General features: G+C 35.3%; 2 protein-coding genes across 2 annotated transcripts; one reads left to right on the forward strand and one right to left on the reverse strand.

Moving 5' to 3' along the window:
- Nucleotides 1-2,197: 2,197 nt before the first annotated feature.
- LOC143566415 (uncharacterized) lies at nucleotides 2,198-3,013 on the reverse strand. The gene is made up of 2 exons (XM_077053133.1): nucleotides 2,993-3,013; nucleotides 2,198-2,920 (listed from the first exon to the last, which is right to left on the reverse strand). Exons 1-2 carry the CDS (start codon nucleotides 3,011-3,013, stop codon nucleotides 2,198-2,200), a joined length of 744 nt encoding a protein of 247 aa, XP_076909248.1.
- Nucleotides 3,014-4,168: 1,155 nt separating this feature from the next.
- On the forward strand, nucleotides 4,169-7,062 carry LOC143566409 (germacrene A synthase 1-like). The gene is made up of 7 exons (XM_077053131.1): nucleotides 4,169-4,300; nucleotides 4,549-4,819; nucleotides 5,052-5,427; nucleotides 5,628-5,846; nucleotides 5,957-6,095; nucleotides 6,399-6,647; nucleotides 6,766-7,062. The coding sequence occupies exons 1-7, from the start codon at nucleotides 4,169-4,171 to the stop codon at nucleotides 7,057-7,059; spliced, it is 1,680 nt and encodes a 559-aa protein (XP_076909246.1). The 3' UTR covers nucleotides 7,060-7,062.
- Nucleotides 7,063-18,438: the final 11,376 nt, after the last annotated feature.

The following is an 18,438-nucleotide window of genomic DNA, read 5'->3' on the forward strand; positions in this document are numbered from 1 at the left end:
TTCTTTTTAGTATAACCGTCCCCTATATATATATATATATATAATTATCTTTTTTTCTATATGACTTGACCCAACCGGAATTGAATGGCCGAATCAGAACAATAAAAATTATATACAGATTACCTGACCCGAATGGCCGAATTAGACAAAAGAATTTATATAGTGATAGTCAACTTAGCACGTACCGACCAAAAAAAATCTGACTCTTAAATAAATGAAAGTTAGAAGTCTCTTGGAGGCAGGGGCGAAGGTTAGAAGGGCCCCCGGTTACTGCCGTTTTCTCTGTTAATAGGGTAAATTTCTTGATTTTTCTCGAAAATTTTTATAGGTTTTAAGCGCGGTCACTGCCAATTTGTTTTTCCAAAAAGCTACCGGTCACCACCAATTTTTTTTAAATATAATACCATATCGTTTGATTTTTTTTTATAAAACCTCGCGGTTTTTATAAACAAAAGTTATAAAAATTATAAAAAATTTAGTTTTTAATAACACTCAATTTTGGAGGGGCTTGTTGTAAATTTTTACATAACATAATTTAAAAAAAAAGAACAAACGGGAATTCTTTCAAAACAATCGCCCTACCTGCTGCTTCCCTTCTACCTTGCCTTCTGAGTTCTGAGTTCGCCACTGCCCACCGCCCCACCGCCGTCCGCCGGTCATCCACCGCCGCCGCTCATCCCCGCTCATCCACCTCCGCAAGGTAATAGTCTATTGCCTCTACCTTTGTGTTGTTAAATCAAGGATTATAAAATTAGGGTTTGTAATTGTGAATTGGGGATTTGAAGAAATTAGTCAATTAAGCTTGTAATTGTTATTGTATGGTGAAATTTTACTCTAACTTACCTTATTGATTCTTCTTAATTAGGTAAATCATGAAAAAGCAAGACACATTTTTTTCCTTTTTCAAAAAAAAAAAAAGGATGATGAACAAAGGTACTCACCCTCCTCTCGACTCTCGTATTATTATCATATTACGGATATTTTAGGTCTTGTTTTTTTTTTAATTGTAAGAACAATCATTTTGAATGAGTTAAAAAAAATAGATATATAGATGTCATATTGTTTGATCCGACCCGACCCGAACCACCAACACGACCCGAACCAAATCGCCGACCCGAAAATTTTTGGGTCCGTGACTTCGGTCACCGCCATGACAAAACCCAAGCTTCGCCACTGCAAGGATGGACAACGGTGGAATATGCCCCTTGCATTTGACACTCATAAAATACACGTCTCGTCCCTGATTTGCATGGTTGATAAATAATGTATGTCCAGGATCATTAGTTTATTGAAGATAATTCAGTTGGATATGGAAAACGTTATATTTGTCTTAAAAAAAGATTTGGATTCGGAATGACAAAAATAAGAAACAGAATATAATTTAATCCAAGTTGTTTTTTCTAATAATTTTGTTAGACTACAAATGTTGACTATCAAAAAATAAATGGCATATTTATTTATCAACGAGTGAAGATGAGATACCACGTGTATGCTTAGCTGATTAATATATAAATCAAAGTATAATAATAATAGTAATAATAATGATAATAATAAAAGTAATGATAAAGCAATAAGCAACAAAACAAAAGAAGAATAAAACTACACGGAAAGAGAAGAAACAATTTTTGTTTTACATATATACTAGCTTTTTGCTCACGTGTTACGCGGGTTATTTTTAAGTGTTTTTTTTATTGATTTAGTCTGGTTTGACTCGTTACCTTATACTATGCTTGTTAGTATACATCATGAATTCATAAAATTCTATTAAATCCATAAATCATTGCTGTTATGATGTTATTTTGTTGTTGTACATCATGAATTTATAAAATTGTTCTAAATTCAGAAATCATAAAATTGTAAGTGATAACAATAAATTTTATTGTCGTTTTGTTAGCCTGTTTGCCATTTTTGTCTAGAATCAGTATCTTCAAATCCTTTTTGCTCGTGACTCTTGATAATGTGACATACAGCTGTTCGTGGGAGAAGACATCGCTCTTTAAGTATAAACCCACCCTACCTAATGACTGTTCTTGACTTTTGTTTATTGTCATAGCGAAGCAAACTGATAAGGGATATAAGTCGTCTTGTAAACGTGAATGTTATGTTCTTATCAGAAGGTATCAGGGCGTTCTTGGAATAGAGATCCTCTCACCAGTATTAGTCCCTAAAAAAATTTTCACTTCGATTACATGCGTACTCAAAGAAACAACGTGAAGCCTAGTGTTATTGCGTAAGCCCTTTTTTGATTGAAATTTCTTAGAAGCATCACGGGTACGCTGACTTTTAGTATAAGCTTGTGGTTTGGCAGCCCAGATATTTTAAGACCGTTAAGTATTTCAGTAGAGTATAAAGTTGGATCAGCATTTCCATCTGTATAGTCGGACTTAGCTGCAGGTGCTGAGCTTAAGTACTTGACCGGGTCACCTGGAATGAATTCAAGCAGATGATCATTAATCTCATGAATAACCTCATTTGTTGATGCAAGCAACCCCCTCTGTTGAAAGTATGTAGGGTCTTGGCTGCTGTTTAGAATGTCTGGATAGACAAACTGAATTATCTTTATGATAGTGTCGTCACATTGTTCAATAAGTAAATCATCTGATAGCTCTATTTTTGTTGTACCCTCATTAGGTCCACCGACTTTTCTTTCTCCTATGCCTATTGGCCATTTAGAGAATTTTTTGGTCTCTTCTATGTCAGCCGATGGCTGACCAATTGTTAATCTTAGGTTTCTTATTAATCTAAGAACACGACAATGATACCAAATATAGGACGGGCACAGAGAGGCGTTTACTATTTGCTGCCTGCTTCCTTTCCGTATTACCGGCAGAATTTGTCTGAAATCGCCTCCAAAGATAACAACCTTTCCTCCAAATATCGATTTTGACTTTAAGACGTCTTTGCAAGATTTGTTCGGAGCCTAAAATGCGTGTTTATGGGTCATTGGGGCTTCATCCCAAATTATTAGCTTTGTTTTTGCTAATAATTCTACCTCATCCGAACCTCGTTCCATTACGCAAGATGAGTCCTCGTTTAGGCTAATCGGAATATGAAATCTAGAATGTGTTGTTCTACCTCCGGATAACAATAATGGAGTGATTCCGCTTGATGAAGACAATGTTTTCCATAAATATGTTCTCCCTGACCGACCGTGCCATAAACAAAAAAGACACCACCTTTGTTCTGCGGTACGACTTTCATTATTATGTCAAAAATAGTTTTCTGCTCTAAGGCTATCGATCTAAATACTTTTCAAATTTTGTTCTCTCAGTTTGTTGATCGCATGATTGCTCGTCTAGAATAAGGCAATTATTGATAACATATAAGGGCTCTTCATCAGGGAAATGCATTGTCTCATACCTTGTTAAACTTGAGTTGTTTTGTTGTAGGATTATCTGGATTTCGAGTAATGTAAGTTCTTGGTTTGGTCTTCTGTCAGCTGTAAATCTGTAAAAGGTTGTTGGTTGTTTTTAGAGTGTAACGCTTAAAAATAATTAAAACCTAACATATATTGATCAAACAAAAATGATTATCGAGTATAAATCTTTAAGATTTGTGAAATATATTAAATAATAGAGTAAATAATATTATGTACAATATTTGTATTAATATTATCAGAGTCTAAACTTTTTATTAATACTTATTTAAAATAATGTATTGTTTGTTTCAAAATTTAAATTTAATTAATATGTCTCCGAATTAAATACTTATGGATTATGCATGCCAACTAATACTTTTAATGCTTTAAAGATACAAATATTGTAATAATATGGTTAGTTATTAAAACAAGCGGCGGTCTTAGAAAAAATTTGCAAAGGTTAGAAGGGGGTTGTTGTCAAAATTTCACAGGGGTCAGTAGACATTTTAATATATATATATATATATATATATATATAGGGGAGGGAACTAATGATTATTAAATATATAAAAATAATATAAATGGCATGCTCGTTTAGGCTCGCTAGTCGGCTCGAGCTTGATAAATGAAGCTCGGGTTCGGACCTGTTTAGGCTTACAACATAACATGCAGAATGTACAAAGTAATACACTTGGGAAGCCACTTCTTACGACTAACTGAGTGCCCTACAAATACCCTTACACTACTCAGGAGTTTCGACATCCAAACAGCTTCAATCAAACCACATTTTGAGGCCAACTTCGTCAAGAAATGGCAGCAGTTGGAGTCAGTGCTATAGCCAAAGCAAACACCAAGAACAATGCCGAGCCGGTGCGTCCTTTGGCCAACTTTCCTCCTTCTAAATGGGGTGATATGTTCCTGTCATTCTCTCTTGACAACTCGGTAAGATTCTCACCAAAAGAATCCGATAAATAATACTTGACTGAGAGATTGCAATGAAAAACATAATGATGAAACCTCAATAACCGTAGTGATAGATCAATCACTAATAATGAAACTTAAAGATAAATGATCGATACATATATAAAATAATAACTATAACAGATAACAAATTCTGTTAGCACCCACTAACTGCACATTGCATGATGTTTGTTGTTTTTGACAATAACCGTGTTTTCTTTCTTTTGTAGATAATGGAAGAATATGCTAAATCCATGGAAGAGCCAAAAGAACAAGTGAGAAGACTGATCATGGATCCAACAATGGACTCAAATAAGAAACTTAGTTTGATTTACACCATTCACCGTCTCGGTCTGACATATATGTTCTTGAAAGAGATCGAAGGCCAGCTTGATAGACTTTTCAAAGACTCCAACTTGGAAGACTATGCTGAACTTGATCTACACACAATTTCGATTAGCTTTCAAGCTTTCCGACACCTTGGTTACAAACTGCCTTGTGGTATAATTATTGGAATTGCAATAAAAAGAGAAGAAAAAAAAAAGTCCCTGAGCTACTAAACTATTTGTATATGCATGCATTAATTGGTTAGAGTATCTTACAATCTATTATATATTATTAACCGACTATATATAACACTACCCAAAAACAAAACTTAGTCAAATCGCATCCCCTAGTATATTCCTGTTCATGCATTCTTTTATAATTTGTTACCAAATTTGTGACCATGTAGATGTTTTTAACAAGTTCAAGGACGTTGACACGAATACATTCAAGGAATACATTACCAGTGATATGAAGGGTATGTTAGGCTTATATGAAGCTGCACAACTGAGATTAAAAGGAGAGAAGATTCTAGATGATGCTTCGGCGTTCACTGAAACAAAACTGAAAAGTTTAGTAAATACCCTCGAAGGCGATCTTGCACAACAGGTTAAACAGTCGTTGGAAAGACCAGTTCATCATGGGATGCCAATGGTAGAAGCAAGGTTATATTTCTCCAACTATCGAGAAGAATGCTCCACACACAACTCATTACTAAAACTTGCAAAACTTCACTTCAACTATTTGCAGCTACAACAAAAGGAAGAACTTAGGATTGTTTCAAAGTGAGTCACATATCATCATCCTATAAATTAAAATACAAGCAGCATTTTACTGCACCCATGATTAAAGTAAATAAAAAACAAAATGCATACTCTTATAAATAATACTCCCTTCCTTCCCAGGCATAGAGATAAGAATTAATGAAAGATACAACAATTATAAAAGCAAAATATTTATCAAATTTCTTATACTTCGCTTTCAGATGGTGGAAGGATATGAAGTTTCAAGAGACTACTCCTTATATAAGGGATAGGGTACCGGAGATTTATTTTTGGATATTAGGATTGTACTTTGAACCTAGTTACTCATTGGCACGTATCATTGCCACAAAAATTACTCTGTTTCTCGTTGTGCTAGACGACACATATGACGCGTATGCTACCATTGAAGAGCTCCGCCTTCTAACTGATGCAATAAATAGGTAACAAATTATACATAGTATTGCTTTAACCATCATGTACTTCAAAATAAAATTACTATTGCAGTGCTTAATGATATTTAGTTGTATATTAACATTCAATTTACTTTTAGATGGGACATTAGCGCTATAAGCCAACTTCCGGAGTACATTAGACCATTCTACAAAATTCTCCTAAATGAGTATGCTGAACTTGAGAAGCAGCTAGCTACAGAAGGACGTGTGAATAGTGTTATTGCTTCAAAAGAAGCGGTATGATTTACACAACCAATAATATGTTGAGAATTAAAAGAGTTATATAATTAACTTGTATATGGTGCATGAAATATAATCAGAAATAGTGGGCGAGAGATAAACAATGATGGTTACATATATCGTCGGCTTGTGTATAACATTCAAAGCAACACAATGACACATACAATTGAATTATGTGGTTTCCACGGTTCTATATATTGGTTCTGAAATAATTGGGACTTGTTCTCTATATGTATGTGTATGTTTATTGAAAACCTTATCTTAATGTTGATTTTTATTTTTTTTATACACGGACTCCAGATCCAAGACATAGCTAGAGGGTACCTTGAAGAGGCTGAGTGGACAAACAGTGGATATGTTCCATCATTTCCGGAGTATACAAAGAACGGATTAATCACTTCTGCCTACAATGTTATTTCGAAGTCTGCTTTAGTGGGAATGGGTGAGATAGTGAGTGAAGATGCTTTGGCTTGGTATGAAAGCCATCCAAAGATTCTGCAAGCTTCAGAGTTAATTTCAAGATTCCAAGATGATGTTATGACTTACAAGGTACTAACTAAATTCTCTATAAGCCATAAAAGAAAATTTTGAACTAACTACTATGAAGATTATGTGTGTGTGTATATTCGTTCTAACAATATGATTGCTTTCTTTAATTATCTCTAAGTTCGAGCGTGAAAGAGGACAATCAGCCACTGGTGTTGATGCATACATCAAGACCTATGGTGTGTCGGAAAAGCAAGCCATCAAGGAGCTCAAGAAAATGATTGAAAATGCATGGAAAGATATAAACGAGGGTTGTCTCAAGCCAAGAGAAGTTTCAATGGATTTGCTTGCCCCAATTCTTAATCTTGCACGAATGATAGATGTCGTTTATAGATACGACGACGGGTTCACTTTTCCAGGAAAGACCCTCAAAGAGTACATTACTCTCTTGTTTGTCGACTCTTTACCCATGTAATGACAGAAAATGGCAGTTGTGTATCTTTATTACAATTTCCCAATTTTATTGTTGTGTAATAATATATGGTCATATAATTGGCAATGTCTTTGTATGAATATGTATGTGTCAATGTTTTAAAAGCAGGTACGTTTCGGCCTGTTGAACCAGTTATACTGGATTTTGGTAAGGCAACAAGTATTTAAAGCCCGATACTTTTAGCCTGTTTGCTAGAATATCGTACCACTGGTTATTTTAAAAATACATGTTTAAACTGGCAAATAGGGTTTTAAAACCAAGAAATTTTGATACATTTTGTGGCCCGTATTTTTTAAAAATGAGTTTAACCTAGCGGATAAAACTAAAACGAATAAACAAAGTAAACTACGATTCATTAATCAACCAATTTTGTATCCTTCAAATACAAGGTTGGTTTCTTTACATCTTTTGTAATTGATTAATTTTATATACAAAGTACAAACTTTCTATTTGACTCGATCTTTGTTCATGTATGATATTTGCTTCATATGTGATGCTTATTAATACACATTAGCGTTATTTTTTGAGTTGAAGTCGCATTTATTTGAAATTAAAGGGTAAACAATTCAACCCGAAACCTCCTGGTACAACCCGGTTCAACCGGTTGTACCATTTGTAAAGCAAATCCGGTACGAGTAAAATACTGGTTTTTAAAACATTGCTGTATGGTTGTGTTGAATTAAACAATACGTTGCTAGGAATTTGTGTATGGTTTTAGTAAAATCTTATTTTATTTATATTGTCAAAATTGAGCGTCAATGAAACTCCTTGAACCTAGGTAGTCTCACAAGCGGGGTTTACGTACACATGCAAACTATTTTTAAACTTCGAATTTAAACGTTCACACCGGAGAAGTACAAAAGTGGCATAGTTAAAACTTGTTAGATGTTAAAACATAGCAATTAATTAACTAAGGATGTCTCAACTACTTGAATAACCCTCTTTGCATAAAAATCCTTATTCGAATCAACTATAGCATGCTAACATAACGTGCATATAATAGTCAGCTATATGTAGAGTGAGTGCTAGCTTAACACCACCTAACAATTATTATAAACAAATATAATAACAGCTGACATAACCAGGGCCGGCTCTAAGGGAAAGCCAGGTGGTCGATGGACCTGGCCCGACATCCCACTAGGCCCGAGTTTTTTTTTAAAAATTATATATATATTTATGAAAAACAATATGTATATTTAATATTTAAACTTAATTACACAACCATTAGCTTGATTTAGTGGTAAAGGGGTATGAATTTCAAACAAAAGATTATTGTATCTAGCCTCACTTGGGACATTTTAACCTTGCTTTTATACAAAAAGTTTTTTACACAACATAAATCATAACCAGATAAGCCTATTTAAAAATTAAATTATCTAAACCCAACAAAATACCCCTTTTACTTAAGGCCAAAAATCTTTTTCACGTTCGGCCCAAAAATTTTTAACAATTCTCAAAAACAACCCTGACACAAACCACAATGTTACTAAACATATATAAAGGATGACACTCAATCTGTTAACCTTTCTCTCCTGAACATGTGCAATTGCAATTACAACAGTGTTTTTCATTTTATACCTTGAGCATATTTGGGTTTGAAATTTAATTAAGCGTTTTTACATTTTACATATTCAGCATATTTAGGTTTTGGATATCAGTTGAGCGTAATTAGTTTTTAACCTTCAGCGTTTCTCGTATACCTAATGTGTGTTAAGCAATTATTGTACAATAACATTCCCCCCTCTCTCTCTATATATATATATATCGCTTTTATCCCCATGGGTCGCCTTACATTTTTCGTTTCTAGCATTTATATATGTTTTTGGATTTTAATCTAATTTATTGTAAAGAAGTTAATAATTTATTTAGGGTTTTATGATAGAAGGGACTCACAAATAAATGAGATGTTATAACCCGTTTAAAAAGCTATCTAGGTTTGGGTTTGGTGAGATCCATGGCCTGCGTATTTTTTTACCATAAAATTGTTTCTTAATTATAAATAATATATTTAAAAAAAATTGGATATTAATTTTTAGTATGTCCTTATGTTATAAGATTTTCATATCAAATATCTGGTGAGATTAATTTTTAATATAATGAAATGTTATAACCCGTTTAAAGGCTATCTGGATTTGGCAAGACCGTACTTTGAATGCAGGTCAAAATAATCAAACGCATGATCCTCCATTTACAAAGAAATCAATATGTTGCCGGGTTCCATTTAGGAGCCCTAGGCGATGGCACTCGACAGTGGTCATCCCAAACCACTGCAAACGCCGCCGCCCTATCGCCGGCTGTGTCAGTGGTGCCGTAGGATCTGATTCATCTGCCGGGTTTTATTTTGAAACTCTAGGTGGCAGTTGCGGTGGTATGTTGGGATGCTGCGGCGGTTTCAGAATCGAAAGTTTTCGTGGACAAATTAACCCGTGCATGTTTAGATATTCTTGAAATCTAAGATGCAAGAAGCTATAGGTATGAATTCTAAAACTCTAATTTTGATTGATTGAATGGATCAAATAGAGTTACTGAAATTAGTACAAAAAAACGATAGGTATGAATTCTGTTTGTCTGCGACCTAAAGGCACATGTTTTTGATGCATTTAGTACTCACCTGAAAACAATCCCAATTGATTTGTCATCCAAATTCATATAATCGTGTTTGTGCTCAGTGAATGCTTTCTATATCTAAATACTTATTAATGCATTTGTTGGTAATTAGAAACTAGCTTGTTTGTGAACATAATGTGCTTTATGTATTGATACTAGTTTATTAGAATTCTTATTTCTGCATGTGTTGGTTGCTATTATTTAGACGTTTACTTGTTAGCAATAGTTTGTCACTGTTCACAGTTTGGTTTAAAACCGTGAAATCGTCTAAACCACGCAGGGCACGGTTTAATGATCTGCTATTTTTAATGTTCGGTTGGTCGACTGGTCGGTTTTAAAATTTCAACCCGCACCTAACGATTTAGTTTATGGTTATGCCAAAAGTCAGCCGTATAAAACCGAACCGGACTGTAAGGTTTGACAGTTTTATATAAATTTTTTGATGAATATATAATTATTTAATTAATGCAATGGCCCAATGAAATCTTCCTTTCTTAATCTGTGCATATTGTTCATCGAATCTTCATTTTTGTTTTAGCAATTCTTTGTTACTTAGATAAATGTTGCATGTTTCTATCAGTCCACTGAGTATTTTGGTTTATGGGTTTTTAGATTTATTGTTAAGTTACTGTTAATTGTGAATTCATTAAACATCCAACAGTTTGTAAAATAAACGAATCTATAATCATCTTTGAAGTTCTTTGAAGGACCCTTGACTACTTGGGTAGCCTAAGGCAGCTATACGGCCTTTCCAAATCAGCGAACAAGGTCGTTTTGGTGGTAGACGCGTACAAGGCTCTTTGTGATCGAGCCTGGTATCCTATGAACTAGCTTCTGGGTGATTTTTTTCTGGAAAAATTGTCCTTTGTTTATCTTTGTTGACACGTCAACATTCACTTTATTTAACCTAACTTTTACTCTTAGTTATTATGTTTTTATGAGATGAGTTTAAGTTTTATAATTTGTTTACTATTTTATGGCCACAGCAACTCTTGATTTTCCATCATGGTACTTCAACTTATGCAGCTATGATGACTTGGCAGCACACACTCACATGATCAACTACCAACAGGTACTTGAACTTATTGCAAGATAATCAGTACGTTGGATTGTCACAACTCACAACACTAACTTGGTATTCCTAAGAGATTATGCTGCAAGGTTGGACCGAACAATGAATTCAACCAGTTTTTATCTGTTGTGCGGGTATTTAAATTCATCGCTGTCGCTTTTTTGTGATGATTAGGTCGCTTGAGGTCTGCTCTATTTAATTTATTTCGTACACATAACTAGGACTACACACTAGGTAGTTTACATTCTGTTATGTTGTATTAATTTGTTATAATTAGTTTAGTTTTAGTCCACATATTTAAGAGTATTCTCTGTTCCTTCGTGTTTGCTTTTGTTGTTTGATGGACCATGTGGATTATGTGATAACAATGGAATATGCTACATAATGTGGGAACTAGAACCTTCAAAGAACTTCATTGACTGTTTGTTTTCAGGCTCTTACAGTAGGTAATCTCCAAAAATCATTTTTTTTTATATTTAAGTTTTCTATTGAATCGAGAATTGGATTAGTTACTAACAAGTGTCAAATGTACATGAACTCAGGACAATGTTGCTTCATGGTGTTATCATGCTCAAATTCAGTGAGAACAAGGGGAGTATAATCAATCAAAGCCTTAAGCGAACACATTCTACAACAAGAGAAAATATGGTAAATTTAGCATGTCTTCGAATTTATTTATTCCATTGTAATATTACTATATTAGTGTATGAAATAAATGTTTTGTTTTCCCATAGTATAGGCACTACTTTATACATACCCTTTTGGTGTTGGAAGCATAAAAGAGGTTTGAAGAGGCGTGTGTTGTTTTTGGCGACACTCTCGATTAGATGCTTACTGGTCACCTTATTGTGTTTTTATTTTAAACTGTCATGTGTAACATTCTGAGCATTTAAATGTGTAATGCATTGAATACTATGTTCGCGTTGTTTTTGCATTGGATATTAACAATGACCTCGGCGCCAACTTGGCCCGCAGCAACGCGCAGATAGGATTACTAGTTTATATTAACGTGCATCTAGAAGCGTTGTTTGTGGGCTAAGGAAATACGCATCTCTAAAAAATATGCACACAGCTGGCCCAAAAAGTTTTGCTAGAATTCATGACGATATGGTAATGTGTATTTTTTTGCTCGTTATTTGTGTATTTTACTGTCCTATCTAACATGTTTATTTTTCTAGTAGACTTATGCTATCATGAATACAGAGAAATGAAGGCCCAAACAAGGAATCACGTGGTTCAACCAAATTATTTGAGATCACACGTAAAAGGACCGAAGGTCTTGGGTATCGTGATATGTATGCTGACACTGCAGAAATTGTAAGTTCTTTCTAGTTTTTCATTTAATGAATTTTGTATGAAGTATCCCGCATGTGTGAGTAAGGATGAGATTTTTTTCCCTAATACGGGTATTGTACTTGTACTAAACCAACACATAAAGTATGGTATTCAAAGTTAATTTATTAACGGGTAAAAATTTTGAAGTATTAAAGGATTATTTACGGGTCAAAACTGACCCTTTAACATGTTAATTTGGTGCATTTTTTAATCAGTATTAACGTGGTCATCTGTAAGGGGCTAGCTTTCTATTCTTATTTAATTTGAACTACCAATTGGTTATTATGGGTGAAAATAACCCGATAAAGGGGGTTAAGTTTGTGTAGTTTTATATCAAAATTTACCCTGGTAACTAGCAACGGGTCCAACATTCCGTCATTGTCTAATATGAACTTTAGTTGATAAACCTTTTAACTATTATATAGTTATTTAGGGGTCTTGGTAACAGGTTTAGGGGGTGTTTGTTTACCTCTAAATGAAACCATTCAGAGGTTCAGATCTTATTTGGTCAGATGTTGTTGTGTTTGGTTCGTCAACATAAAACCTCTTGATGGTTCAGACAACCTCTGAGCGATTTAGCTTCAAAATCTCACTGGACCATTCAGACGCATATACCCCTTGTACCCTTCTTCACCACAGGTCTCCAATTCCTCTTCACATACACGCTCTTCACCTCCTCACGTCTCCCCTTCCCTTCTTCACTTTGGCACCGTCGACCACCACCGCTGCCGAACCTTAACACCACTTCTATTTCTGCTCCATCGATGCCATGTTTGCTACTATCCAGGTAATATTTCTATTTTTGATTCAATGGATTTCGATTCCATCCTCAATCAAGTCAGATTTAATCGATTTTTGAGTTCTATTTAACCCATTTTTTATTGTTTGGATTGAATCGATTCAGTTTAATCGGGTCAGAATGGGTCGATCTACAGCAGGCTCACTTTGGTATGTGTATAAACGGCTTTTTAGGTTATCTCACATACCATAAATCCATACACTTTTTAATGTTGAATGTGTAAATTTCTTAGTAATGAATGTGTGCATTGAACATATATTTCTCAGGTCGCTTTTGATAAAAATTTCTAGCTATTTTTATGTTTTCAAACCATATTTGGTGTTGTACTGAGACTTGATATGCTTGGGGCTATGGTGCATTGATTGATGGTAAATTAATGCTTATTTGTACATAGAGTTTGTATTCAACAGGATTAGCCTTATGATCATCTTTTCTGGTTATAAAGATGATAAAGCCTTATGATGCGTAAAAAGTGTGTGTATAAATGCCTCAATCAAATAAAACCATGAATTTTAGAGGATTGTTGAATATTTCATTATTAGTTGAAAGAATATGTATATGTATATGTATATGTATGCAAATATATTATTGTTAACAAATAGGTCCTTTTGTGACGTATCTCGAGAAGCGTGAAAAAGCCTATATTAACTCCTTATCATCGTTTCACCCTCATTAATCCATTCGATAAGGTAAGCAATTCACATCCCCCTTTTTACCGTTTTACATTTTGGGGGCGTTATGCGTTAATTATTTTTCACTACAATTCCACTATTGGCGTTATATGATATTACTCAATTAGTTATACGTGTAAATGTGACTATGTGTTTATTTTATGTTTTGGTGGTTGGTATCTCATTCTCACCCTCATCCTCATCCTCATCCTCATCCTCATACGCCATCGGAGTAGCTCGTTATCCATGGGATTCGAGTGAAAAGACAACTTTTATATTATTATTATGTTATTGTTATGCTAGTTGTAGTATTTCATATTTAAGCAAGGAATTGTCATTTTTAATATTATATGTATTCAAAAACCGTGATTACTTGCTCAACTTTATGTTGACAAACTATATATTTTCACGCTTGGCGCAGGTAGCTTTTTGGGATGAAGAAACAAGTTAAGGAATAGTTGACCTTAGGTTGCATGACGAATTAAAGACTTATTCAATTGTTTTTATTTAATTGTAATGTTTATTTCTATGAGACAATGTTGGTGCTTTTGCGTACTTGAATAATATGAAATGAAGAATTTGGATATTGACACGTGTATTTACTTTAGTGTCTTTTGAGCTATGATACAATTTATGTCGCGCCCCGGCATATTCCACCTTGGGTTAGGGTGTGACAGATTGGTATCAAAGCCGAAGGCTATAAGATAGGTGGTTAGACGTAATGGCCTAGTAGCATGATTAGGGTCCCTACACGTGTTCCTATACGTGCACCCAATTTTTAAAATTTTTGTACATAGCTTAATTTATTTAAATTGTTTATCATATACAATTGTACACGAAAGCATACACTTATTCCGAGGCTATGCCTCAAAATCATTTTTTCAAAATTTTAGGACGATTTTAATCGGGAAATTCCTTAAGAATTCCCAAATTTTACTTCCCCTCTCCTTGAGGATGATTCGTGTAACGGATACGTAGTAACTGTAAGGGGGACACACCTGTACACCGATCCCTTGACACCTAGGCTTGCGAGCCTAAGGAAGCGCAATGCGCATACATCTCAATCAGCCGTGAGACCTGGTTGCCTTCCTGGAGGGTGGGGTGTGAGTGTGAAACTTGTTAGGCCAAAGCGTATCACACCAAACGTTCACGAATCTACTACCCTCATTGTATCAATCGTGGTCATGTGACGATCACATCCTTAATTTATAACCGAATTCACGGTGATACGTGGCAAAACTCGGTTTTCCGTATTGTGTTTTAGTTGAATAGTTGGGTGAAGTACACAAATACGGGGTGGTTCCCAAAGTACTTCAACCATCTATCTCAACACCCCTCGCAACTTAATTTTCATCGATTTTATGGCGTCAATACATGAATATTGCAACAACTTTTATTTAGTTTTCGATACTTTCATTTTGTTGGAAGGAACCATGGTGATTCATGAAATCCTAACCAATAAATGAAACCTTATATTTCAATTTATATATTTCAACAACTTTTTTAGTTGGGTTTCAATACTTTCATTTTGTTGGAAGGAACCATGGTGATTCATGAAATCCTAACCAACAAATGAATCCTTATATTTTAATTTTAAGTTATTTTATTATTTTAATATATTTCAACAACTTTTATTTGGTTTTCGATATTTTCATTTTGTTGGAAGGAACCATGGTAATTCATGAAATCCTAACCAACAAATGAAACCTTATATTTCAATTTTAAGTTATGTTATAATTTTATTTATTTTCCTCATAATGTTAACAATGATAAAACTTTGTTTCATAAGTGATGCACTTCTCAACCTCAACCAAAATCCCAACCTCAAACTGTTAAACAAAATTTACAAGTATCAATTTACACAACCCAACATATTTACAATATTTACTCAAGTCTCATAAATTTTACACAATTCCCCCCCCCCCCCCAGCATGTCTTCTCGCCTCATCAACCGTACCCGCTGCGTCGGCAACTCTGGCTGTCGCATGTCGTCTCGCATTACGAAGGAAATCGTGGAGGCCCTCCCAATAGTCATCTCTCAACTCCAAGCCGTGAATGCCGCTAATGTTCCCGCGAACCCTAATGTTTTCTCTATCAAACAATTCACCAACGCTAACCCAACCGATTACTTTGGGACTGAGGGTGCTACAACCCTTCTTCAACGGTTCGAGCACATGAAAAGCGTGTTTCTCCACTGTGCATGTCCGGATGACAAGAAGACCACGTATGCATCAGGTGTTTTCAAATCTAGTGCCTTTACTTGGTGGAATAGCAAAGAGAGACCTTGGGGCTAAGGTTACCATGGCCTTGCCATGGGATGACCTCAAGAAGCTCATGCTAGACCAGTTCTGCCTGAAGTATGAACTTCGAAAATTGGAAGAAGAGTTCTAGAATTTGAAGCAAGAGGGAGGTGATAATACCGCTTACAACGATCGGTTTCACGAATTGAGCATCCTCATCCCACACATGGTCACTCCTTTTGAGTGTGCGATTGACAAGTACATCACGGGTTTGCCGATGTAAATCCAAGATTCTGTCCTAAGTCGTGACCCGAAGGAACTTCATGAGGCCATTACCCTAGCCGGTACCCTCACTGAAAACCACGTTAAGGCCAGGACCTTGACGTTGAAGAGTTCCAAAAGGCCCAATGACAAGCCCGCATCTGAGCCCACCAAAGAATCCGAGCCTGAACCCTCAAAGCCTGAATCATCCAAACACAACCACAACCACAACTCATCTCGTTACCGCAATAACAAACGAAAGCCTAATTCACAAAACTATGTCATAGCCCAATCACAAGCCCAACAAGCCCCTCCAACCAAGAAACCATACACCGGTCCACACTCATATTGCAACACTTGCCAACGTCACCATCCGGCCCAATCCACTTGCCGAGTGTACATCAATTGCCACCGATTCGGCCACCTCACCCAGTATTGCCGAGAGCCTATGAAAACGCAACTCAACTCCCCTATTCCCCAACCCATCACTCAATCATTTCCCCAACCATATGCCCTACCTTATGCACCCACTACACAAGCCTGCTATCATTGCGGTAGCCCAAACCATCTTCGCAACACATGTCTGAAACTCGTTTATCAAATTCAAACCTACCCATGCCCAATCAACCAACCAACTCGAAATATATCAAGCCCAAACTTTCCAACCCCAAGCCGATCAAGCCGACCAAGCCCAACTAATGCAAAGCCAAGCCATCCAAGCTATGCAACCTCAACCAAACCAAGCCGAGCAAACCCAAACGGATCAAGTCAATTAGGGCACGCAAGGACGTGTGTACTACATCAACGCCAATGACTTGCAACTTAGGAATCATGGCACCACTTCACACTAGTCTTTATGCCCAAAGACCTACCTACCCCAAGAAGACAAACGCTGCAAGCAACATTTTTTTTATTCCGTTCGCAGTTATTACTTTTGTTTTTCTTCTCCTCTTTTGAATAATGTCTCTTTGTACTCAAATTTTCAATATTATTAATGAAATCGTGTTTACATTTGGTATATATATCTTCACTTACTCCCCTCACAAAGCACGACACGCATTGCGTATATTTATCTTTAGAATTATAGTTGTTTGCTCATGATCAATCAATTTAACGCCCTATGGCCGGTGATCTCAAACGAAATCGTTAGTGGAAACCGGGACCATGTGCATGGCTATGTACCTGATTATCTAGGCTGCCTATGACCAGTCACTTTCGAACGGGGGCTGTGTACTTGGTTAAGACATAGCTATCTAATAGGAGCTCCATGCATGCATTTTATTTTATTGATTTTATATTGTCATTTACGATTTGTGATTATCTCAATATGAGCGCCACCAATTTAAATCCTCCTCGTAACGGCTAAAACTTCCTCGGGAATATAGCAGGTAACAACTTTGCATCATTATTTCTCTAATTTTGTTAGTTTCTTATGGTTATCATATGTTACACAATTTTTTTTGTTGCCCCTCAGACTCCCAATGTTTTGCAAATTCAACTTAACTATTATGATGATTATTTTATAACAAGAGTTTTTATTTTTTGGTTTTAATACCCGTCAACTTACGTCTTTCAAACATTCTATCTCGATATTCACTAACTCTAAGAATTTTGATATTTAAGCTTGTTCAATCGTTTTGGTGCTACACTAGTTATCTTGATATTTGACTTTAAGGGTCTTCTTTATTTTTTCAATGGTTGTTAACTTTTGTTTAGCCTTTATTCTGAATTTTATCTTGATTTAAAAAAAAAAGATTTTTCTTAAACGTATAGGTATGATTTTAACCCACCCAACGGAACGAAACATGCGGACCATGCGACGAAATAAGTAATTATGAGTGCACGCATAATTACCAAAACCCTCGCATGGAAGTCATGGTTGGTACGTTAGTGTGCGAACAACTTAGAACTGAGGGACTATAGGACAACGATACAAATGATATATAATATGACAAGGTCATGGTGGATACGCCGCTGGTACATCCTATATATAAGTGGACTTGTCATATTACCCATTTGTAGTGTTTTTCGGGTCACTCGAGCATCCGTGTTGTTTCGTTTACTACGGAAATGATTTAGTAAACTGTGTTTATTCTTATTTTTAATTTTATTTTTCGTATATTCTAATTTTGGGATGAAATTTTCAAAAAGTTGTGAATACTGTAACATCCGTTAAATTTCGGATTCTAAAACCCGACACGTTTAAAATTTTAGTTTTCGTTCCATTTTATTAAATCAAATTAATAAATTTATTGATCATTTATTTTATCTCTCGACACCGACTTAGTTTCGGTTATCATTTTTTTATATAAAATATTCTAAGTATCAAAGAATTGCCAAAATCAACCCCTAACTATTATCTTAACCCCTTGTGTA

This window comes from Bidens hawaiensis, unplaced genomic scaffold, assembly GCF_021521415.1.
Source record: "Bidens hawaiensis isolate Kalapana, Puna unplaced genomic scaffold, B.hawaiensis_p1.1 tig00022885_1, whole genome shotgun sequence".
Classification (NCBI taxonomy): Eukaryota; Viridiplantae; Streptophyta; class Magnoliopsida; order Asterales; family Asteraceae; genus Bidens; species Bidens hawaiensis.